Source organism: Bufo bufo, chromosome 8 (genome assembly GCF_905171765.1).
Source record: "Bufo bufo chromosome 8, aBufBuf1.1, whole genome shotgun sequence".
NCBI lineage: Eukaryota > Metazoa > Chordata > Amphibia > Anura > Bufonidae > Bufo > Bufo bufo.
The window spans coordinates 102,376,381-102,395,962 of record NC_053396.1 but is presented as its reverse complement, the minus strand read 5'-3'; the positions used below and the strand labels follow the sequence as shown (position 1 = coordinate 102,395,962).

Here is a 19,582-nt window from a genome sequence, read left to right as displayed (position 1 = left end):
TACCGCCCGCATGACTTTATCCGAAAAGTTTATCCTAGAACCTGACAGCGGGGGGCGGGGTTTGCGTATGATTGACATTAGTGACAGCTAACCGGAATGGAGGCAGAGAAGCCTCGCGAGAGCAGAGCACGCTGCTAGGTGTAGACAGTGTGAGGCCGGAGTGCGTGGGAGACATGCCGGGCGAGCAGCAGGAGGAGCCGCAGCGGGAGCCGGAGCTCTCCCACCGGCACATACGGTTTGTAGACGGCAGCGGAAGCAGCAATGAGGCGGACAAGGAGAGCGAAAGCAGCTGCAGTCCTGACGTGGATGTGCCCGAAGAGCAGCAGCAGCTGGTGGGACCTCAGCTCAAGCTGCTGCCCATGAATGACCAGATCCGGGAACTGCAGACCATCATCCGGGACAGGTGAGCATTGCAGAGTACAGTGCTCCTCATCATGTTCTATGTCAGTACCGGGGGACAGGAGAAGACACTGGGGTACGCTGCTCCCCCCCCAAAATCAGTTTAGTAGGGTCCTTTAAGGCCTCGTCCACGCAGAGGCTCGGGTTCTGCAGGTTATTTACAGACCTAGCCGGGCTCCGCTCCAGTCACTGCGGTAAAGCCAGCGTCTGCCAATTGTAGACTGAGACCCATACACAGTGCGATGCGGGTCCGTAATGAGCGCCAGGCGACCACGTTACACAGGCTTCATAGGGGATGAATGATCGTTACTACGATCATTCATTTTCCATACAACTTGCATACTGTTGGTGATGTCTGCTGATAAATTATGATTTCTGCGGTTGCAGGAAAGATCAAGTCATCCAACAAATGAGAGTCAGCTGTTCAGCCTGTGAAAGGGCCCGAATACCGTGAGAGAATATCTTGGCGCAGTCTTCCTGTTTCCTTCTTTTTTGAGGGATATTCTCTACTTTCCTATTTGCTCTTTAGGGTGAGATTCTGGAAACAAGAAGTTTTCTGCTATTCACAGGATAGGGCATGGGTCAGAAACGTTCGACCCTTCAGCTGTGGTGAAACTATAACTCCCAGCATGCACACTGCTTGCCTGTTCTCAGGACTTAACAAGAAGTGAATGGAGCATGCTGGGAGTTGTAGTTTCGCAACAGCTGGAGGTTGCTGATCCTTGGGTTAGGGCAGTGATAGGCAAACTGCGGCTCTCCAGCTGTTGCAGAACTACAACTCCCAGCATGCAAAGGCTGCCTACAGCTTTCAGCCTACAGCAGGGCATGGTGGGAGTTGTAGTTTTGCAACAGCTGGAGAGCCGCAGTTTGCCTATCACTGGGTTAGGGGATAACAGCTGGCTGGAGGTCTGACCACTGGGACCACATCACGCATGAGAATGGGGATGCCATGTCCCCTGGTTGAATGGAGCGAGAGTCGAGCCTACACAGTGACGGGACTGGTGCCAACATGTGTCTCTGACTTGGCACTGACTTGGTAATGACCCAAATCATCAGTGGAGCAAAGAGCTGCAGTGAATGGTAGACATTGCCTGATTTGTATATAGATGGTCTATCCTTAGGTAAGGTCCTCAATATCAGATCCCTGGAGGTCCAACTAATCAGCTGTTCTGTATAGGCTCCATCACTTGAATGAGAGCACAGCGTTCAGCATTTTGGACGGCGCTGTGTAGTTCTGAGCTACTGCATCGCTTGGTGTGCCGGTGTCCAACCCCCACCGATCTCATAATGATGACCTATCCTAAGGATAGGTGAAAAAAAAAAATCCTGGAGAACCCCTTTAAGGATAGGAATATGTGAGCTCTGATTTCAGATAATTAAATTTACCAGCACGTTCTCAGCACATTGCAATGTCACCCATCCTGTGAATGTGACGAAACAGCTGTGGTCACTGGATTCTTGCTCAGAGATGACAAATGGACATGAAACTATGTGCACCCCCTTCTAGAAGGAAGCTATACCCTCAACGTGAGAACATCAAACAGGAATGACGCTAGCAGGATGCAGACGCTAGCTGTGACAGCCATAGAAGTCGGTGTAAGAGGACATGTTGGGTATACGACCAGCAGGACCATCCCTAACCTCACAATCAAGTGTCTATGCATATGTCAGCATGTCCAATGCCGCTTTCGATTGCGTGATTCACTCTTTGGGCCAGGCATTTGTAACCAGTCTTTACTTCTCCTTTCCAGGACCACAAGTCGAGGAGATTTTGTGTTTTCGGCTGATCGCTTGGTATGTATTTATGTACATCTCACAACTTTATGGCATCATGTGGGACACGACTTTCTAGGGCTTTTCAGAAGTCTTATAACCAGTGAACTAATAGGACTTATCTACCATTAGAAGGAAGTTTGAGTTTTAAGGCCTACATGAGTTATTAAGGAGTCCTCCGGACTCCCAAATTAATAGGCAGCCGACTAGTAGTGAGGTGACCACACTTAAAGGGCTTTTCTGATCTCAGACAATGGGGGGCATATCGCTAGGATATGCCTCCATTGTCTGATAGGTGCGGGTCCCAGCGGTGGGACCTACAATTAGAACGGAGTCGGGAAATGAACGGAGGGCGCACTGCGCATGCGCAGCCACCCTCCATTCATTTCTGTAGGGCTGCCGAAAATAGCCGAGCGCTGGCTCGGCTGTTGCCGTCTTCCCCATAGAAATGAATGGGAGCATGCGCAGTGCGCTCCTATTCACTTCCATGGGAGCAGCGCTTGGTGGTGGACGGACCCCGGGAAATCCGGGGTCCTCCAGCCACAGCGCTCCCCGCTTCTTTCTCGTTGTAGGTGCGGGTCCCACCGCTGGTATATCCTAGCGATATGCCCCCACCATTGTCTGAAATGGAGATACCCCTTTAATCCCCATGTGGAAACCAATGTGGTCACCTACTGTGTTAAAGTAGTGCTGTTGGTGCATATTGCTTATTTGACCATTGCATTTTACAGAAGAGATGGCCACCAACACTGGAGCGAGCAATATTAGGTAAATGAGGTTTTTTACATTTTGTTTTTTACAGGGAGTCTGTAAGCAGGCGTAAGAACAAGAAAGACAGGAAACAAGGTCTGCTCTCATTTTTACCAAAGGAACAGATTTTCAATGGCTGGGACCAATCAGTTCAGCACCATAGACAGCATCACTAAAGGGGCTTTCCAGATTGATGCCGCCCATAGTTTAGGCTATTGATATCAGATCAGTGGGGTGTGACTCCTGTCGCCCTCACCATTAGTTAACTGAAGGAGTTGGAGCACCACGTTTTCTTTGTTTACCAGACACGTCTCCATACGCCTGGTAGTATTGTGCATGGTATTGAAGCTTAGGCTCATTCATTGAATATGAGCTGCAATACCATGCACAACCACTACCAAGCATATGGCGCTGCGCTGTGGCCCCAACTGCCGAAATCAGGGGCTGCACTTGTGGTCTCAAGTGGCCTTTTGCTGCTCTCCCTGCATCCCCTGGCTTCATCCTCCAGTGTGTACGGTGCACAGAGGGCAGCAAGGCTCTCACATGGACTGTGCATTTCCTCTAATATATCATCTTCATATCCCATAGTCTGGATAACAGGACCTGGTCTGTATTTTATTATTGCTTTATCCCTGCAGATACGGCTGGTGGTTGAGGAAGGTCTGAATCAGCTGCCATATACAGAATGCACGGTTACTACACCTACTGGTAAGATTGTTGGGGTTCATGTATTCCTTACCAGTCACTGCGTTTTACGTGCTGGGGAGCTGACCATGTAATCCTGCTTGGCCAGTCATGTTAGAGGGATGAGTGGTTTCACATAAAGTGTGTGTGTTCCCGTTTCAAGAACTTTGATTTTGGGACCGGATAACCTGTTTAATCCAGTCACTATGCCTCTCCATGAACAACACAGGCCTAATTTCATCTTGATGGACAACAATGCGCCTGCTCATCGAGGTCGCATAGTTGGGGAACGGCTTCTGGAGATCGGGGTACCTCAAATAGAGTGAATGCACTTTCTCCAGACCTGAATCCCATTGAAAACCTCAATGACCTGAGAGCTGCCCTTCAAGAAGAGTGGGATGCCATGCCTCAGCAGACAATAAGTCGACTTGTGAACTAGGGCTGCAGCTATTGACTATTTTACTAATCGAGTATTCTACTGATTAATTGAGTACTCTAATGACAGAAAAAAAACGAATTAAAAGAGCGTTTTTCTTTATAAAAACTCATCAGCCCCCCGAGTACCACCATCTCCCCCTCCTAGCCACGTCCCCAGCATCGGTGAAATAAAATACTTGCCTTCCCTCTGGGGTAGCTGCTCCACAGCTCGTCAATCTTTCTTCTTCTCCACGCGCTGCACTGTCCTCCTGATGTCACACAGCGTCAGGTCGTAGTGAGTGCTTACGTGCAGTGCGGGCCGGCGGGTGACCACGGAGCGCGAGTAATAGCAAGCGCTTCACTCACGCTCCATGGTCACAATTTGCATCAAGGATTTTTTGTGTCGAGTTACTTTATTGAATCAAGTAATCATCTCAGCCCTCTTGTGAACAGCATGAGACGTCGTTGTCATGTTGGCTTGAGCATCAATTACAGCTTGACAAGTTATTGAGACCCTGACATTTTTATGGGGTATACCCACCACTGTTGTTGGCTTTTGTTTCAATACATTGTTTGAGATGGGGAAATCGCCATTGCTGCTTCTACTTAAATGCCCTATTTTCATGATAGAATATCAATGTAGCGTGAACTTTATGTTTTTGTTAAATTTCACCCGAAAGCCAAATATCCCTAACTTTTTGTGAGCAGTGTATAAATAGTATATTCTGTTTCTATTCATCCCTAGCATCTATACAAAACGGAAACATCGTTCTGGTCCTTTGCACATTGTCAGTAATTCCGTTGAAGAACACCGTTGGCCCTGCACCAGCCTGAAATGGCTACTTACAGGGCACAATAACTCGTAGTCAATAGCCCAGACAATGTAGGCGAGAAACTTGTGTGACAAAACACTAAAACTGAAAAAAATTTATAATCTGTTTTTCTCCCTAGGTTACAAGTATGAGGGGGTGAAGTTCGAGAAAGGGAACTGTGGAGTGAGCATTATGAGAAGTGGTAAGTGATTATTCACTGGGTGCTCATCTAGTATCAAAATGTGCTGCAACGTAGTGGGCGAGGGGGAAATCTGCTCCTATAAAGGAAGGAGGGTACTGTAGAGGAACAAGTTATTACAAGGGAAACCGTATGGGCCTCTTCGCACAGAACTTTTGGCACTAAAAGCCTCCACACGACTGCTTATTCATTTGAATGGGAAGGCGCACATGCCCTATCTTGGTGCAGAATTCACTCTGGCGCTGATCCACAAGTACAAATGCAGTACACACTCCCTCCCCCCCCCCCCCCACCCCAAAAAAAAAAACTGTGCAAAAAAAAAAACACTTTTAAAATCAGTGTGGATTATGCGCTGATTTTAAAAACGTGTTTTCAAAATCTGTAATGTGAATGTAGCCTATTACTGTAAAGATTGACCAGGAATAGTATGCGGATAGCATCCTCTTTATTGCAGGTTCCCTGGTGACAGGCGGTTATTGTTGGGGGAAGCCACAAACCTAATGCTTTTAACCCCTTAACAACTCATGACTGATATATCTGTTATAGGTACACAGATTGTGTGGGGTGGGCTCATGGACTAAGCCCACTCTGTGTGCATGGGTGCTGGCTCTGTAATACAGCCGGGGCCTTCAGTAGTGACTGCAACATCTGGGCAGTTAGGCCTCTTGCACACGACCATAGTGCTCCCGTGGCCGTATTGCGTCCTGCATACAGTGGTTCCGCAATACACGGGGCACCGGCCGTGTGCAGTCTACATCACGGATGCAGACCCATTGACTTGAATGAGTCCGCAAATCCGGTGGTGCAGAACGGAACCCTGTAGTGTTTCTGTGGTGTTCCATTCCGTGCTTCCGTTGCCCAAAAAATAGAACTTGTTCTATCTTTTTGTGGAACGGACTGATCGTGACCCCCATTCAAGTGAATGGGTCCACGATCTGCATGCGTCTGCCCCGTGGTCGGTACCTGTGCATTGCAGACTGCAATTTGCGGTCCACAGCACGGGCATGGAGCCTTAACGTTCGTGGGCAAGAGGCCTTAAACAAAGGTAGGCAGCTCTGTCCTCTTATCAAAGGCCCTACAGTGAAATCGCAGGGCTATGATCAGTTACTACGACAGCCCAGGGCATTGGAAGGCTCCCAGGCCTGCCATAGTAAGCTGCCTGTGAAACCCTGCCTGTGAAACCCTGCCTGTAGCATGGCTGATTTAGTCAGCCAGGGAAAATCCCATAGACTGCAATAGCAGACTGTGGTACCACCGATCAGAAGATCGCGTGTACATGTCCCCTAAGGGGAATAAAAAGTACCGTAAAAAAAGTTTTGAAACATATTCTGATACTTGGCTCTCAGAATATGGTGATACAAAGAATTTTTTTCAAAGGTTGTTTTTTATTTTATTTTTTAAGTAGAAAAACATTATAAAAACTATATAAATCAGGTATTGTAATTGCACTGCCCCACAGAATGAGATCCTTGTGTCGTTTTTAACTCTCAGTGAACTTTGTAAAATTAAAACCCAATAAACCATGGTGGAATTTTTGGAATTTGTTTTTAATTTTTTTTTACTCCCCTAAAGAATGTTTTCCCTATTTTCTAATACAAGTTATGGTAAATTAAATGTTGCCATCAAAAATACAACCTGGCCTGCAAAAAAAAATAAGTCCTTATATGACTCTGAACTAAAAATTAAATAAGGTTATGCTCTTGGAAACTATGAAGACATTAGATGGTGCCTATCAAAATGTGTGGGCCTCTTAAAGGGTTTATCCAACACCTATAATGCCTCCCCCCCCCATTTTGGATCCCTGCACGGTCGCCGCTGCATCTCCTCCTCGCTCTGATCAAAACATCGGGGGAGGGGGAATAGCAGGCCGCGACTGGTCGAGCCTCTCTAGCATCGCAGGAGATGCTGCAGTGGCGGCTATGCAGAGATGCAGAGAAACGCGGGTACTGGGGAGCAGGTAAGTATAATGTATAGGAGGGACCTGGGCATTGGGAAGGGGGGAGGGGGGTCATTATAGAGAACTAGGTAGCATTCTGCCCTGTCCAGCAGAGTGGAGGGGTCCCTAATCTTCTTGATTTCATGATGTGACATTTTAAAAGTGGTCCTGATTTAGAAAACCCACAAGACTAGTATAATGTGACACTGACTAAAATCACCATTAAATAAAGTGTTGTGTGTGAGACTGGTCTTTGCCTGTGGAGACTGAGCAGTGATGCATACATGAGAAAACTACCAGCTCACTGCTGCTTCTTCACTTTTTCAGGTGAGGCCATGGAACAAGGTCTACGTGATTGCTGTCGCTCTATCCGAATTGGGAAGATCCTAATCCAGAGCGATGAGGAAACACAACGTGCCAAAGTTTACTACGCTAAATTCCCACCAGACATTTATAGGAGGAAGGTGTTGTTGATGTACCCAATACTAAGTGAGTGACGCCATTAAATGGACCTTATCTCCTTTAGGCTTCATACATACGACTATGTTCATATTTGAGTCCACAAACAACGGATTTGCAAATTACAGACCCCTTCTGTGTGCAGTCCGTGTTTCTCACTCCCATGAATTATAAAGGACTATTTTACCCCTCACCCACGACAGCACCACGAGAGAGGATGGATCCGCCCCCCAAAGACAGGAACCTGCGGCACAAAAAGGCGGAGACTCCTCTCTGCCCTCAGTATGGTTTCCTGTCTGTGGTTCGTCCTCTTCCCCCTAGGCTGCCCTGTTACCTGCGGCCCTCGGTTTATGCTGTGCGCAGGGAGGCAAGCAGAGGCGTGATGGCTCAGCGTTCCTGAGCGCTGGAGGAGCATGATGCTTCGATGCGATAACAAGCACCGGTAAGCATCAGTCAGCGCAGGAGATCCGGCCAGGGGGAGGAGTCTTAGGAAAGGCTTCGCTCACATGACCGCCACTTCCGGGTTGAGAGTGAGGCATGGAGCGCACGGATCGGAATCACGTGCAGGGGGGTGTGTGGTTTAAAGCGCCACTGGAACCCGAAAATGGCTGCCGGCGGTCGCAATTACAGAGACAGCGTCTGGGAGCAGGAGCTACAGTATTGATGAGGAAAAGAAACAAACTATGGAGGATCCGGCGGCCAACCCGACCTCGGTACCAGGGAGGGGTGAGAGGCTTGTATAGCCACTTATTTTATGACCATCTTTTGATGTATAAATGTATGTGTCTTGCAGGAAAAACCTAAAAAAGCGGTTTCTAAAATACGTCACAAAGAATGTGCCTTGTGCAAATGTTCTCTGGCTTTTGAATATAGCAAGAGGTTATGCCAGCAATGTATAGATAACAGTGGCTGAGGAGACTCCATCTTTTTATAGCTGTCTACAGAATTTCGTAAGAGCTGAGATTAACGCTTCTTTATCCTCCAAAAAGCCAGATAGTTCCAGAGAGGCTAAATCAAAGAAAAAAGAAAAGGAGTCTAAGGCGATGTCTTCGGAGTCAAATGAGGGGGAGGAGGTCCAGTCTTTTGGTTTTGACTCTGACGCTTCATCCCTCTCCTCGGATTCCGATAATAACGAAATTAAGAGAGCTTTCTTTCCCGTAGAGGATGTGGATCTTGAAAGCGATCAAAGCTACTATGAGTATAGAAGACGTTAAGGAGGCTAGGTCGGTGCAGGACATTATGTTTGGGGGCCTGCAGACAAAACAGTCTAGGTCTTTCCCTTTGCATAAAAATGTATCGGCCTTAATTAATGAAGAATGGCGTAAACCAAACAAGAGTCTGAGGACGTAGCCGCTGTCTGGAACAAAGCGCCAAAGGTTGACGTGCCCATTTCTAAGGAATCTAAGAGATCGGCTCTTCCGTTTGAAGACATGGGGTCTTTAAGAGACCCCTTAGATAAGAAAGCTGAGGGTTTCTTGAAAGGAGCTTGGGAAGCCTCGAAATCTTCCTTCAGACCTTCCATTGCTTCAACCTGTACTGCTAGATCCCTTATTATGTGGTTGTCAGACCTAGAGGAACAAATAAAGAACAAGAGCCCTAGAGAGGACCTTTTAGCTAGTCTTCATATATATTAAAAAGGCGTTAGATTTTTTTAGCAGATGCATCTGCGGACGCTATTAGATTGTCCGCCCGCGCGGCAGGACTGTCTAACTCCGCTCGCAGGGCCCTATGGCTGAAAAATTGGAAGGGAGACTTACAGTCTAAGAAAAGACTATGTGCAGTACCTTGTGAGGGAGAGTATCTATTCGGATCAGCTCTGGATGACCTGCTAGATAAGGCTGCTGACAAGTAGAAAAAGTTTCCTACGCAGAGCGCCTTTTTTTCCAGGGAAAGGTCCAACCGATCCTTTCGCACCTTCCGTACCTTTCGGAGTAACAGAGAAAATACAACGGAAGATAAGTCTTACAAACCAAGATCCCGAAGAGAAGGAACAAAGGGTTATTTCTTCAACAAACAAACCAGAGGAGAGAAAAAATCTGAACAGCAATGACGCCAGGGACCATGTAGGAGGAAGGTTAAAACACTTTCTGCCTGCATGGACCCAGATTTCCAGCAGCCCTTGGATTCTGGACACTTTAAGAGAGGGGTTAAAGCTGGAATTTCATTTAAATCCTCCTTTAAGGTTGGTGATTACGGAAGCAGCGCAAAATGATGGGGGGGCAATCACGTCAGAAGTGCAGTCTTTAGCAGAAAAGAAGGTTCTAGTGGCAGTCCCGAAGCATCAAGAAGAAGGGTTTTATTCCTCTCTATTTTTGGTAAAAAAAAAAGCCTAATGGTTCTTACAGAACCATAATCAATTTAAAGAGTCTGAACCATTTTCTCCTAGAGAAAGAGAAAAAGTTCAGAATGGAGACTATCAACTCAACAATAAATCTACTCTTGCTGGGATGCTTCATGTCGGTTCTGGACTTGAAGTACGCCTATCTCCATGTTCTGATTCATAAGAACTATCAGAAATACCTGAGATTTGCAATTCAGATGAAAGGAGAATTAAAACACTGGCAGTTTCAGGCACTCCCATTTGGTTTAGCAATGTCCTCCAGGGTCTTCACCAAGGTGATAGCAGAAATGTCAGCTCAAATCTGGGAAAAGGACTTATTTATACCTTATCTCGACGATTTTTTGATTGTGGCAGAAACAGAGAAATCCTGCGAGGTGGCAGTCTTGGAAGTAATCCGCATCTTGAGGAAGCTGGGTTGGATTCTCAACGACAGGAAGTCAAAGCCAAGACCTATTCAACGTCAACAGTTCCTGGGCCTAATCTTGGACTCCAGAAGTGTTTTTTGACAGAAGAGAAGATAGTCGGTATACGACAGAAAATTCAAAACCTGATAGCTCATCCCCGGATCACTCTAAGAAAAGGTATGTCGATCTTGGGGAGCTTGACTTCCTGCATCCCGGCTGTCACTTGGGCACAGTTCCATACAAGAGAGCTGCAGTGGGAGATTCTAGAGACTTGGCAGAAAGGAAGTTTGCCTCTGGATATGAAATTCACAATATCCTCCCAGACCTTACTCAACCTAAGATGGTGGCTGAAGACAGACAATTTAAATCGAGGTCTTCCTTGGCTAAAGAACCACATTGTTGGTCTGACAACAGACGCAAGTCCGTGGGGCTGGGGGGACCACATTCAGAAGTTATCCTTTCAGGGACGTTGGAAGGGAAGCTTAATGAAGGCTTCCTCCAACATGAAAAAGCTGATGGCAGTGAAGGAAACAATTCAGGAGGCTCTTCCACTTTGTGTAGGCAAGGATCTAAGAATTATGTCCGACAATACAACAGTTGTTTCCTACATAAACAAGCAGGGGGGGACCAGGAGTCAGGACCTAATGCTAGCTCTAAGTTACATCCTCCAGATGGTACAGGGCAAATGCAGGTCTATCTCAGCAGTCCACATCAGGACATCAGGGGGAAGGAAAATATTTAGGCGGACTTTCTAAATCGCCATCAGATTTCCCAGGGAGAGTGGTGTCTGGACCAGAACGTGTTCACCCAGATCTCGAAAAGCTGGGGTCTCCCGCATATAGACCTGTTTACCACGGCCCAGAACAAAAAGGTGGAAAAGTTTTTTTCCCTGTCTCCAGAGGGATCCCCCTGTGGGCTGGATGCTTTCCTCCACAGGTGGGATTTTCCTCTGGCCTATGCCTTCCCTCCTTTCCCTCTGATTCCCCGTGTGCTAAGGAAAATAAGGGAAGACCAGGCAAGGGTAATTCTAATCGCCCCATTTTGGCTGAAGAGACCATGGTTTTCATGGCTGAGAAAGCTATCGATCTCAGATCCTTGGGTGCTTCGGGCAACTCGGGATCTTCTTTTTCAGGGTCCGATTTTCCTTCCGCAGGTGGACAACCTCCACCTGACGGTGTGGAACTTGAGAGGCAGTTGTTAAGGAGTAAGGGATTTTCTGTCAACCTAACCAACACCCGTTTAGGTAGCAGGAAAAGAATAACTATTTCTATTTATGCCAGAACCTGGCGAAAGTTTTTTTCTTTTGCAGGTCTTCAGTTTAAAAATCTTCCGGGCTCTCCTCCCTTAAATAAGGTTTTAGAGTTCCTTCAGAACGGGCTAGAAATGGGCCTGTCTCCAAGCACTCTGAAAGTTCAGATGTCTGCCTTGTCAGTCCTCTTTAACGAACGCTTCTAATCCTTGGGTTATGCGTTTCTTTAAAGCCGTTTCCAGGTCTTCCCTTAATGATTCCCAGAGAATAGCTACTTGGGACCTAAATTTGGTTCTGCAGGCCCTTACAGTCCCTCATTTTGAGCCTATCCATCAAATAATATAACAATTATTTCTCTAAAGCTATGTTTATTAGTGGCCTTGACCTCTGCATGTAGAGTCTCTGAGATCCAGGCTATTTCAATAAATCCCCCATACACAACTATCCTTCAGGACAGTCATTTTAAAACCTGACCCGGCTTTCTTGCCTAAAGTGGCTACTAAATTTCATAGATCCCAAGAAATTATTCTTCCTTCCTTCCTTCCTTCCTTCCTTCCTTCCTTCTATCACAATCCAGCTTCAGACAGGGAGGAAGTTTTTTCCATTGCCTGGATGTCAGAAGATGTCTCATTCAGTACCTGAATGAGACTAGGGAGTGGAGGAATTCTTCCTCGCTTTTTGTTCTTTTTCAGGGAAAAAACAAAGGACATCAGGCATCAAAGAAGACTCTGGCAAGATAGATCAAGTCAGCAATTACTCTGGCATACTCTTCCTCGGGGAAGAAACCTCCTGAGGGTCTTCGGGCACACTCCACAAGGGCTGTATCTACGTCATTGGCTGAAAGAGCTGCGGTCTCTATCGAGGACATCTGTAAAGAGGCAGTTTGGTCTTCTCCTTCTACCTTCTTTGACCACTACCGGTTACAGTTGAACTCTCCTCTCCTTCTGATTTATTCTTTGGAGCTTCGGAGCTTTCTGCTGTCATCCCACCCTAGTTTTCCTTGGCTCTCTCTCTCGTGGTGCTGTCGTGGGTGAGTGGTAAAATGAAAATTACTTACGGGTAATTGGATTTACGTGAACCCACGACAGCACCCGTATATTATATATCCCTCCCTTCTTGGCTGGTGGAGTGTTTTCACGGGTGTCGCAAAAAAATAGAAAATAGAAAAGTAAACTGACGTATACGGCGGAGTTCCTCAAATCCATGGAAATGTCATACTGAGGGCAGAAAGGAGTCTCCGCCTTTTTGTGCCGCAGGTTTCCTGTCTTTGGGGGGCGGATCCATCCTCTCTCGTGGTGCTGTCGTGGGTTCAGGAAAATCCAATTACCCGTAAGTAATTTTCATTTTCGTCCACAGAACGGACAAGAATAGGACATGTTCTATAATTTGTGGAATAGCCCCGTAAATCCGCAAGAAAATAGATGTGTGCATGGGTCCTTGTGCTATCCGCAAAATAAATGTAGATGGCATACGATTGAAAAATATGGTCTTGTGCATGAAGCCCAATTTATTTTTTGTTACTTTGTATGTGGCCATTAGGGATGAGCAAATCGACTTCGGATAAAACATCCTAAGTCGATTAGCATAAAACTTTGTTTGAACACTGTACGGAGAGAGCACTTCGTACAGTTTCATCCGAAGTCTATTCGCTCATCCCTAGTGGCCATATAAAGCATCACTCAGTCTAGACATTATTCCATATGTGTATAAATGCCAAAATATTCAGTCTCTGCACAGGTTAGGTCCATATACTATGACTGTGGGAAGAATCAGTCATCAGAGTATGATTCAGCTTACCTGTTTTGGGTCGTCATTGACCATAGGAAGTACTGTCACCAGAGTAATGTTGAACGTCTCGCCTGTAATGGGCCATGGGCCATGGACCATGGGAAGTACTGTCACTAGAGTATGTTAAACAGCTCACCCATCTCGGGTAATTGACCATGGAAAAGTACTACGCTGATGCTGTGATGGTTTTCATCCCTGATTGGATGTCTGGGGAGCCATTGAGCTGGTGTAATGGCACCCATTACATTATTGAAATGAATCATGTATAAATGTAAGGTTACTGTATGCACTTGGGAATAAATGACAAATGCCACTGTTGCATGAAAAACATTTTGTAAACCTGGCCTGGATATTAGTGGATAGCAAGCTAAACTACACTGCCAATGCCAGGCAGCTGCTGCTAGGGCAGGAAAGTTCATGGATAAGTGCATACTTGTATAAGCATAGTTCTACCTCGCCACAAATCACCAGCTCAATGTTTTTAAGGGGTTTTCCGGGTTCAGGATATCCTCACCATAGGCTATCAGTATCTGATTGGTAGGGGTCCATCTATTGGCATCACTGCCGATAAGCCGTTTGAAGGAGCCATGGCACTCGTGTGAGTGCTGCAGCCTCTTGTTAACATGGATCCACCTACCTACATGCCGTTTACATAGTAGTAGCATTGCAGGATATCGCAGCTTCCTCCCATTCGAGTGAACAGGACAAAGCTGCTACCCTTGATCACCACTACTTTACAGACTGCCTGATGTAAACAGTGAAGTGGACCCTTCAAGCAGCTTACCAGTGATGGTGAACCCCTTCCTATCTGATACTGATGTCCTATCCTGAACCCAGAAAACGTTTTTAATGTTGTTAGGCACCAGTCTGTAGGACAGACATGGTGGATTTGAAGCATGTTTAGAGGAGGGCAACCAAAATAATACATGGAATGAGTGGACTACAGTTCCCATAAAGATTATCAGGGTTCAGGGGTGACTTTATATGACTTACCTGTATAAATATTTCAAAGGTCAATTCAGAGCTCTCCTATGGTCTGTTTGTACCCAGGACAGTGACTCTACGTCTAGAGAAAAGTTTCTATCACAGTAGAAGAGGGTTCTTTACTGTAAGAGCAGTGAGACTATGGAACTCTCTACCAGAGGTGGTGGTGATGGTGAACTGGCCTAATGTAATTACAAGTACTCGCTCCATTCAAGTGTATAAAGCAAGTACTTTTAATTACACGCGCTTCCGAGATAAAGTGCAGCGTAATGAACAGGAAGTGGCGGGAGTGCCAGGTGTAGGTCCCCTACCGATCAGATATTAATGATGTCATCAATTATATATGGCCGGACAACCTCTTTAAAGGGGTTTGCCTGCAAGTCCCCTGACTTGCATGCCAGCGCTGCACTGGAGACACGGCCGCTGATGGAAGATTCCGTCCATCAGCTGCCTCCAATTACTTACACCAGGGACGGACTGCACATACGCTAGGTTCCCTGTCAATCTCCAGTATAAATTAATGGAGACCACTTATGGAGGATCCCGTGCATGTTCCCTGAGCAGCATCAGTACGCAGGTCATGGGGCCTGCCTGCAAACATGCATTGTTCATATTAAACGTTAAGACATCAGTGCCAATAGTTTAACAATGCTGATTACTAGCTGCAGACACGTGCTGTTACCTGCACATGTGCTGCAAGTAATATTATGTAAGTCTGATGATAATCTAATGGGTCAGCAATAATTTAATAATGGATATAAATCACTTACAAGCATTTCAACTGATCTCTTCTAATCATGAAATTCATTATAGGTACTGGAAATACAGTTATTGAAGCTGTAAAAGTTCTTATCGAACATGGAGTCCAGCCTGCTTGTATCATACTGCTCAGTCTCTTCTCTACTCCACATGGTGAGTCTGTGTAGTTACAGTATATACAGTTAGTGTCCATACACCGTAGCCTGACATTGGTTCCTAGTACAGTCCCTCTCTTAGGTCAGTTAGGACCACTACTGTAATTAAAGGATGTGGAATGTGAGATTAATACTAGAGACATTGATTTATTTCGGCATTCCTTTCATAACTTTTTCAACGGCTCAGAAATTTACATATACCAAGTTGACTGTGACTTTGTAATAGCTTGGAAGACTCCATTAAATGATGTCATGGCTTTAGAAGCCTCTGGCTAATTGATGATATTTGAGTTAATTGGAGGTGAACTTATGGCAGTAACTACCTTCACGGCCTACTTTCCTATTTGTTTGATATCATGGGAAAACCAAAAGAACAGCCAAGAGATAAGAAAAAAATGTGGACATCTTGTACTTCCTTGGGAACAATTGCCAAACCCCTGAAGATGCCACGTTCATCTGGTTCAATGATGATATGCAAGTTTAACACCATGGAACCACAAAGCCATCATAAGAAGGAGAGGCCGTCTCTCTCCTAGAATTGAACTAACTTTGGTGTGAAAAATACAAATCAATCCAAGAACAGCAGCAAAAGACCTTCTGAAGATGCTGGGGGAAACGGGTACAAAAGTATCTATATCAGTAGTAAAACATCAAGAAGCCCCCGCTCCAAAACTGCCAGGAAAAATAACAGGTTACAGTTTGCAACTGCACATAGGGATGAAGATCTTACTTATTTTGTGGCATATTCTCTGAATTATGAAACAAAAATTTAGCTGTTTGGTCACACTGACCATCATGAATTAGAGGGAAAAAGTGAGGAGGCCTGCAGGCCAAAAGAACACATCCCAACCCTGGATCATGGGGGCAGCATCATGTGGGGATTCTTTGATGCAGGAGTAACTTGTGCACTTCACAAAATAGGAAAAGTATGTGGAGATATTTAATCAACACCCTAAGACATCACCTAAGAAGTTGAAGCTTGGGCACGAATGGGTCTTCCAAATGGACAGTGACCACAAGGATACTTAAAAAGTTGTGCCAAAATGGCTTAAAGGGGTTGGCTACTTTCTGGCTACTGTTCCCCAATGTGTTTGAAAGATTATTATAGCCTTTTTATAATGAAATATAGAAAATGGTGCAGAATAAGGCATGCCACCTTGTTTACAATGTCTTATGTGCAGATAGCACAGATTTGCCTAACAAGGGGGGCATGGATTAACAAATATAGCAAACGGCAAAGAATATCAACAAAGTCTGTATTAGTAAGTGCCACATACACATTGGTCAGCAGTAGCCAGAAAGTGGCCAACCCCTTTAAGGACAACAAAATGGGGGTAATGGAGTGGCCATCACAAAAACCCATAAAAAAAATATGAGCGAAACTGAAAAGGTGCATAAGGAGGCCTATGGACCTGACTCATTTATACCAGTTCTGTCAGGAGTAATGGCCCAAAATTCCAGCAACTTATTGTGGGAAACTTGTTGAAGGCTACTCCAAAAAGTTTGACCAAAGTTAAACAATTTAAATACAATGCCACCAAAAACTAACCACATGTATGTGAATGTGTGATCCACTGAGAATGTGATGAAATAAATAAATGTTTGGAGGAGATTGTCACCAATCAATGCTTTTTTTCACACACACAAAAAATAAAAATAAAATCACAAACAGTGTGTGTGCAACTTTTCAAGGGCCACTTGCAACAAATTTTGTTGCAAGTAGCGTTTCTGCGCCGCCCTCTCCACTTTATGAAAAGGGGACATGGCGGGGGCAGGACCAGCGGGTGCCCCACATTTATCCTCATTAGTGCTTGTTTTCAGGAGCAAATGAAGACAGAAACCTACAGCAGCTCCTAGCTATCGTACATTTCATTCTGACTCATGGACAGCCAGAGGATGCGCCTGATTTATGACTAGGCCTGCATCTTGTCATTAATGAGTTGCATACTCCAGCCGTAAAATGCCAGTTTTTTTTTTTTTTATAAATCTTTCCCTCTAGCATTATTCTGACATTACACATTCTTGCAATATAGTAGAGATTCTGACAGACCTAAAAGAGGGAATGTGTACAGGTAGTAAATGTCAGGAGTAGTGAAAAACAGAGTTTTACTGAATGTGGTTAAAGTGTGTGTAAATTTATAACTGTACGTAGGTTTTTGGTGTTCATTAGCCTGCAATATAGCTATACTAAATAAATGCTTCCAGCTATGTACACCTTCTAGGGTATATTTTTTTTGTATGCATTTTACTCATTTTGGGCTAAGAATCATTTTTTCAGCTGGTCTTGTTCAACCTTTTCTGATATACAAGAGTTTAAAAAAATCTGTTCATTTGCAAGCTTGACTTTGTTTTCTTTTAATTGCATCAGCGGACAGCTCATGTGTACCTCTTATTTCTGATCTCCTGACTTCAAAAACATTTATTTAAGCCATATTCTTATTAGAGATAAGAGCCGTACATGAGACATCAGCTGACGGGATTCAAAGAAAACAGAACATGACATCTTGCAAACATGTTCTTGTATCTCAGAAACGGCTGTAGGGCTTCATAACTCTTGTATCTCAGAAACGGCTGAACATTTAAAGGTCAATTGAAAAAGGATTTTAGTCCAAAATGAGTAAAATACAATAATAAAAAAAAAAATTCCCCCAAAAGCTTTCATGTTCAGTAGGAGCACTAAATTCTTGCAGAATTATATTATATAAAATGAAATCTGTAAATGGCTATATGCGATAGTATATTTTCCCTGTAGTGGCTGCTGAGTGGCCAATAGCCGTCTGTCCGGATTCTCCGGAGCTAGTGGCTCTCATTAGTGGTGTTTCCTTTGATAAGACCTCTTTAATAGTAATCCACTGTGCTAACCGTGAGAACCCATTCGATAGGGAGCTGATGGATACCGAGGGCCTAGGTCAGTGATGGGGAACCTTTTAGAGACCAAGGTCCCAAACTGCAACCCAAAACCCACTTATTCCAGGGTGCGGGTGCCGCCTCTAGCACCCTTGCCATAGGTTCACCACCACTGGCCTAGGTGAACACCCCTTTAAGGCATAACAGTTGAGTGAGTAAATTGATCACATACTGTCTTGTACCTTGTGTAATATTTTTTACAGGTGCCATCTCCATAATCCAGGAGTTTCCAGACATAACCATTTTAACCACGGAGGTCCATCCGGTTGCTCCCACACACTTTGGACAGAAGTATTTTGGTACAGACTGACCATGTGGATCCCCCTGTGCGAGGGGAGACTTGACTGACTATTGCCTCAAGGTCTTGCAGTGTCCTGGCTAATCTTCAGTGCCTTGCCAACTGCTGCTTGGAGGGGGCACTAACTTATGCAATCTTTTTACTGTACATGATTTTCCAAGCTTTATATTCAAACTAACTGCTAGGCCATCATCCACAGAACCTGAATGGTATTTTTACTTGATGTTCATTGCTTACACACCTTCCCGAGTGTTCAATGCACATTCCATTCAAAAGCCGCTTCTACCCATGCGCTGAGGAGTTCAAGGGCATCAGATACTATTTATTTATTTGTATTAACGGAAACTGAACAATAAATTTGTGGATATGATTCGCGGGTGTCAGATTTACTCATTTAGTGTAAATTTGCAGGGGCCCGCGTTTCCCTGTTTGAATGAAACAGCAGGCACGCATGCTTGTCCGCTGATCCATTCAACTCTATGGGACTGTCAAAGATAGCAGAGTACAAGGGCTTAGCTACCTCCTGCAGTCCCATAGAGTTGAGTGGAGCAGCGGACACGCATGCGGGGTAAGGGCTCTTTCACACTTGCGTTCTTGTCTTCCGGCATAGAGTTCCGTCGTCGGGGCTCTATGCCGGAAGAATCCTGATCAGGATTATCCTAATGCATTCTGAATGGAGAGAAATCCGTTCAGGATGCATCAGGATGTCTTCAGTTCCGGAACGGAACGTTTGTTGGCCGGAGAAAATACCGCAGCATGCTGCGCTTTTTGCTCCGGCCAAAAATCCGGAACACTTGCCGCAAGGCCGGATCCGGAATTAATGCCTATTGAAAGGCATTGATCCGGATCCGGCCTTAAGCTAAACGTCGTTTCGGCGCATTGCCGGAGCCGACATTTAGCTTTTTCTGAATGGTTACCATGGCTGCCAAGACGCTAAAGTCCTGGCAGCCATGGTAAAGTGTAGCGGGGAGCGGGGGAGCAGTATACTTGCCGTCCGTGCGGCTCCCCGGGCGCTCCAGAGTGACGTCAGGGTGCCCCAAGCGCATGGATCATGTGATCACATGGATCACGTCATCCATGCGCATGGGGCGCTCTGACGTCATTCTGGAGCGCCCCGGGAGCCGCACGGACTGTAAGTATACTGCTCCCCCGCTCCTACTATGGCAACCAGGACTTTAATAGCGTCCTGGGTGCCATAGTAACACTGAACGCATTTGGAAGACGGTTCCGTCTTCAAATGCTTTCAGTACACTTGCGTTTTTCCGGAT

At 45.4% G+C, this 19,582-nt stretch overlaps 1 protein-coding gene across 1 annotated transcript; it reads left to right on the top strand.

Moving 5' to 3' along the window:
• The first annotated feature begins 95 nt into the window (after positions 1-95).
• UPRT (uracil phosphoribosyltransferase homolog) lies at positions 96-18,680 on the top strand. Its single transcript, XM_040406050.1, has 7 exons — positions 96-403; positions 2,151-2,193; positions 3,561-3,630; positions 4,975-5,037; positions 7,298-7,459; positions 15,009-15,107; positions 18,220-18,680. Exons 1-7 carry the CDS (start codon positions 174-176, stop codon positions 18,324-18,326), a joined length of 774 nt encoding a protein of 257 aa, XP_040261984.1. The 5' UTR covers positions 96-173; the 3' UTR covers positions 18,327-18,680.
• Positions 18,681-19,582: the final 902 nt, after the last annotated feature.